General features: G+C 35.0%; 1 protein-coding gene across 1 annotated transcript in view; it reads left to right on the top strand.

Moving 5' to 3' along the window:
- The first annotated feature begins 1,647 nt into the window (after positions 1 to 1,647).
- The window catches only part of LOC134276112 (uncharacterized), an 8,502-nt gene continuing 4,963 nt past the window's right edge, over positions 1,648 to 5,186 (top strand). The window contains exon 1 of the mRNA XM_062758387.1: positions 1,648 to 2,254. Within this exon, the coding sequence (XP_062614371.1) occupies positions 1,792 to 2,254 (463 nt within the window). The 5' untranslated portion in view covers positions 1,648 to 1,791. The remainder of the gene's footprint in view (positions 2,255 to 5,186) is intronic.

The raw sequence follows: 5,186 nt of genomic DNA, 5'->3' as shown, positions 1-5,186 counted from the left end.
GTATATACTTTTTCCTCGGTCCTATCTGGATAAATGATTAGCAAACAAATATGAACTTAACGACAACGAATTATAAGAAAAGAATCAACCACAATTGAATCACTAACGATCAAGCAAATAATCAAATATGAAGTTATAACACTGTAGTTGCAGACTTGAGTGGTTTAACCAACAATCCTGTTGTTTCCCGCCACAGTCTGCAACTACCTAAAAAAAACACCCTAAAAGTCATTAAGACACCTTTTATTAAAAGTCACCAAGACACTATTTTAAGTCACCAAGACACTATAGTCACTGAGACACACTATTACGGAACTAGGTTCCTGAGCTGAGTGGTTTAACTAACAATTCTGTTGTTTCCCGACACAGCCCAAGAACCTAGTCCAGGAGGTGTTACTCGAACCATGAGTAACGACCAAGTCACCAAATACTTCATGGGTGTCTATATTTATACTGTTTCTACTTACTAATGATTGGTTAATAATTTGCGAACTCTGATTGGTTGTAATGTAAACGTTGATTGGCTAATTATCAAATGATACGATTGGACGATTCAAGGGCATTTCAATCCAATATGATTTTTTGTTTCATTACATATTTAAAATCTTTAAAGAACATATGTACAAATGTTATTAATGAAATATATGGAGATAACGAACAATATTCAAGCTCAAAAGTCCAATAAACAATACAAAATAGGAGCAGAGCAAACACAGACCTTGGAAACATAAGAGGTGGGATCAGGTTCCACAGAGGAGTGAGCATCCCCTGCTGGCCCGCCGTGTGATCCTTAACATTATCGGATATAACGGAAAAATCCGTCGTCAATTCTGTATAAATAATGGATTAACAATTGGTATGAAAAACGTCAATCAGCATTTGACTAAAAAAAATAATTGTATTTGCTGAGAAGGTTATTGTATCGACCATAGAACTTACAAAAGGATGACGTTAAACGAGACTGCTGATATTCTTGTTTCATCAACTTGTTTGTGATAATCTTTAAAAATCTTCTCCTACTGAAGCACTGGGTCAGGAAATTGAAACTTATGTTTGTGGAATATAATAAGTATGCCGGGGGTTGAGCCACAATGAATCATCAAATATTCCATAGAAATACATAGGAAAAATCTTCTCATCTACAGCAGAGTCATGATTGTAAGCGCCTTCAAATTCAAGTTGTTCCAATTATCATGACCCCCGGGGGGTAGGTGGGGCCACGATTAAAAGATAAAACTAATAGGAACAAAACTTTTTTTCAAAACTTCTAAAGCCATGATTTGTCAAAGAAATATGATAACATACCTAGTTGCTGTTCATTGTAGATTCAAGTTTGTTCGAATCATGCCTCCTTTCCTTTGGGGATAGGTTGATACCACTAATAAAATACTGAACTAACCAAAGTACTCAGGTGAGCGATGTGTTCCATGGGTCTCTTGTGTTTAATACTTTTATTTAAATTTCTGCCTTTTATTCTAACTTCTTGTTTACATTTTCCAGTTTTTCATTTGACGATGCATGGATTCGCAATCATAGGTTAAGAAAAATTTATGCTTATTCGTCAAAATTGTTTTTTGAACATTTTAAAGTCATTGCTCGGTATACTAAGCGGCAGATTTAAGGGCACCTGTTGCGCCAATTATTCAGCAAATGACGCAAAAAAAGCGACAAGCACTGCATAGGAAGAATATCTATCATCACGTGCACACATTGTGCAAGTTTTTGTCAAACACAAAACATAACGGGTTATTTGGCATAACTTGATCAGTACATTTCTATTAGATATATACAATGGCTGTTCTTGTAGTAGTTCTGAATGTATTTATCCAGTTGTCCACCGCTGCCTTGATTCTAAACCAGTCTCTGACCACTGATAATGAACACCTCATACCAAGGAATTCCGACATAATACGACAATTACTAAATCAAGAGACGTTAATACGGATGTCAATGAGGAAAGATCTACAGAATCTCCAGAAAGATCAGACAACACTGGAGAGGGAGAACCAGGTACGAGAGAAAGAATTCAATAATCTGAAGGTCAAGTTTGAAGAATTAAAGAATGAAACCATTTCCCTGAAAAAACTGAATGTGAACTTAACTAATGAAGTCACTGATTTGTTGAATGAAAAAGACAAAACTGAGAAAATGATCACGGCAAGAGATGGAAATATAACTGATATAGTGAGGAAAATTGAGGAGTTATCCAAATTAAGTTCTTTACCGGTCCATGATGTTATCAACAATTTAAGAGGTAAATTCACTTATTATTTTTGTTTTTAAAGATTTTTTGAGTGTTCACACGCAATGAATTTATCATAAGGAACTGAAAGTAGTGTCTCTTTATTTAACCTCATCAGTTAAAAATTTATAAATATTACAAATAAAACCCATTATGGACATATGGCACAAAATATTTTATTTTATGAAGTACAATAAAATAAAATACTTTTCTGCGATAGGCCATTTTCATTAAAATCTCGATATTTGAGATGGTTACTACCTGTATGATTAACCAGTGATTTATCACCTGTTTTGTCTGTATGTCACAACTCATACCTGGAGAACTGTTCGATACGAGGACTGATGCTGTCATCAACTTAATCATGAACCGAATTTTAAAAATTCTTTATAGCTTTGGGCTTTAGATCAGTTTACCTACTGTAATTAACTAGATGCTGTCATGAGACAGTAATACCCGCACTAAGGTGTTTGCCTCTAAATACACGCTCCTACATACTGGGCGGCTTTGCAAGGAAAAAGTCAAAATAATTCTATAATTTACATGTATTCATCAAATTGAGTATGAAATTCTCAGACCCTGTGACCTATAACTCAGAACCTTTACATGCTTCATTCATTATATACCAGTTTGAATTCTATTAATGATGTAAATTAGATTTTGATAAATGTTTTGCTCATAATAGGACCTTTTTAAATTTACTAATCCCCCCCCCCCCCCCCCTCGACACTACAATCACACAGCACATACTTTTTGGAATAGGCTAGATGGAAAAGTTTTGTTAAAACATCGTTTGTTATGAATTAATTTAAAATTTGTTCTTGTACTATACATGTTAACATGTAAATTTCTACATCACATCACGTTGCATCACCCATTATCATAATCTCAGCGAGATGGGTAGAGACTGAAAATTTGGACTGACGTCTACTACCCATCTCAGACTAGTCCCATACAACGTGATTCGGGCTTTTTTGCTCCGACTTCGGCAGCTCGTTTCAATAAATACAGGCTGAAATAAATTATCTGCCCGCCTCAACTTTTTCCTTTGAACATCCCTTAAAGTGTCTATCACTATAAAACTTTCCTTTCTTACCTTTAAAATGTTTAAATCCAGTAAAATATAAAGTTGTTTATTTTTCCTGACAGCATAATGGCTGTTTGCTATTCATTTAAACCTTCGCTGCTGAAGAGTTCCACAATAATCTGTTTCCAATAATTCGTACTACTACTATTTCTTATAAGAATGATCTATAGTATGAATTATTGGAAACAGATTATTGTGGAACTCTTCAGCAGCGAAGGTTTAAATGAATAGCAAACAGCCATTATGCTGTCAGGAAAAATAAACAACTTTATATTTTACTGGATTTAAACATTTTAAAGGTAAGAAAGGAAAGTTTTATAGTGATAGACACTTTAAGGGATGTTCAAAGGAAAAAGTTGAGGCGGGCAGATAATTTATTTCAGCCTGTATTTATTGAAACGAGCTGCCGAAGTCGGAGCAAAAAAGCCCAAATCACGTTGTATGGCGTACCATTATCATATTTTTAGATTAAACACCATTTGGCACACCTCGGCCGATTCCCACTTCATCTGATAAGGTGACGGAATCGGCCGAGGTGTGCCAAATGGAATTAGCACATGGCTGCAGTCTGGTGTGCATTGGATTAATTCGTTTTGTGTTAAAATTGGATTTATATTTCATGAAATTGACGAGACCTATGGCAGTCGGTAAGTACAAGTTTAATTATAGTGGGGGTAAAATAAACTCAGACGATTAGGTTAAAGTTCAAAAAGGGTCAAAGATCATCGCATGCCACACTAGACGAATTTCATATTGTGAAGTTATCTCCCGTTGTCGATGTGACATTCAGTTACTGCCAATACTGGTGCGGATCCAGAATTTTTTTTCAGGAGTAGGGAGGGGGGTTCACATCTCAGTCAAAAAATTCCAGCCCAGAATTTCCTGACAAGCAGGAGAAAAAAAACTGAAAACAAATAAACAAAATAAAAACAATGATAGTGTGGTCAATGTTTTTCTAAGTTAGGGGGAGCTAGATGTCCAAAGTCATTTTTTATTTGCTTCAGTATATAGTCTTGTTTAAATAACAAAGCAAATTTCAGCGGGGGGGGGGGGGGGGGGGATTCCAATCTCCCTACCCACTCCCTGTCCCTGAAATAACAAATCTATTTTGTGATTCCAATTAAATAGTATATTTTTTTCCATTTGACTAATTATACATATTTTGTTTCTTGTGTTTATATTATGTCTGTCTAAATTATAACCTTGCCCATAAGTTTTAAGTGGGATGGGCTATACAAATGGCTTCCACATTTTATAGGTTTATTTCTTGTGACAATTAAGACCTTTTATTTGGGTACCATTAATTTTTACCTCTGATCGCTTGACCTAGGATACACATTTTTACAAGAAAAATACCAAACTTTAAACTTGGCCTAAATTTTGATCAGTAGGTGCTAGGGCTTTAATGCTTAACATGTGTATTCATTGTGAACTGTCAACAGGTATAAATATGTTTGACCTTGACCCTAGAGTTTGAACCACTTAAAAAAATATTAACCTTGGCAATTAACTTTTGAACAGGAATTACTAGGGATTTCTTTATTTCACATGTGCATTCCTTGTGACAAGACTTTCTTCTGATACTAACAATTTGAACCCTTTGACCTTGACCTTTGAGTTTGACATATATTTGAGAAACTTCAACCTTCACCATAGGGTTCCATACAGGGACATCAGTGTTTCACAAACACACCTTGTCTTCATTATTATTTGGTGGTGTCTCCATATGAGGGAAAAATTCCCAAGAGAGATGTATTCACAACAAACAAACAAATTACTAAAGAAAATATAAAACATGAATATGTTGGTCATGCATATCTCTGCATGAAAAAAACAGCTTTTCAAATACTGCAACCA

The sequence above is a fragment of the Saccostrea cucullata genome, unplaced genomic scaffold (assembly GCF_032062105.1).
Source record: "Saccostrea cucullata isolate Sc308-1 unplaced genomic scaffold, CSIRO_AGI_Scuc_v1 ctg7272, whole genome shotgun sequence".
Taxonomy (NCBI): domain Eukaryota; kingdom Metazoa; phylum Mollusca; class Bivalvia; order Ostreida; family Ostreidae; genus Saccostrea; species Saccostrea cuccullata.
The sequence above is the reverse complement of the archived record's forward strand: the minus strand, read 5'-3'. Positions and strand labels throughout refer to the sequence as shown.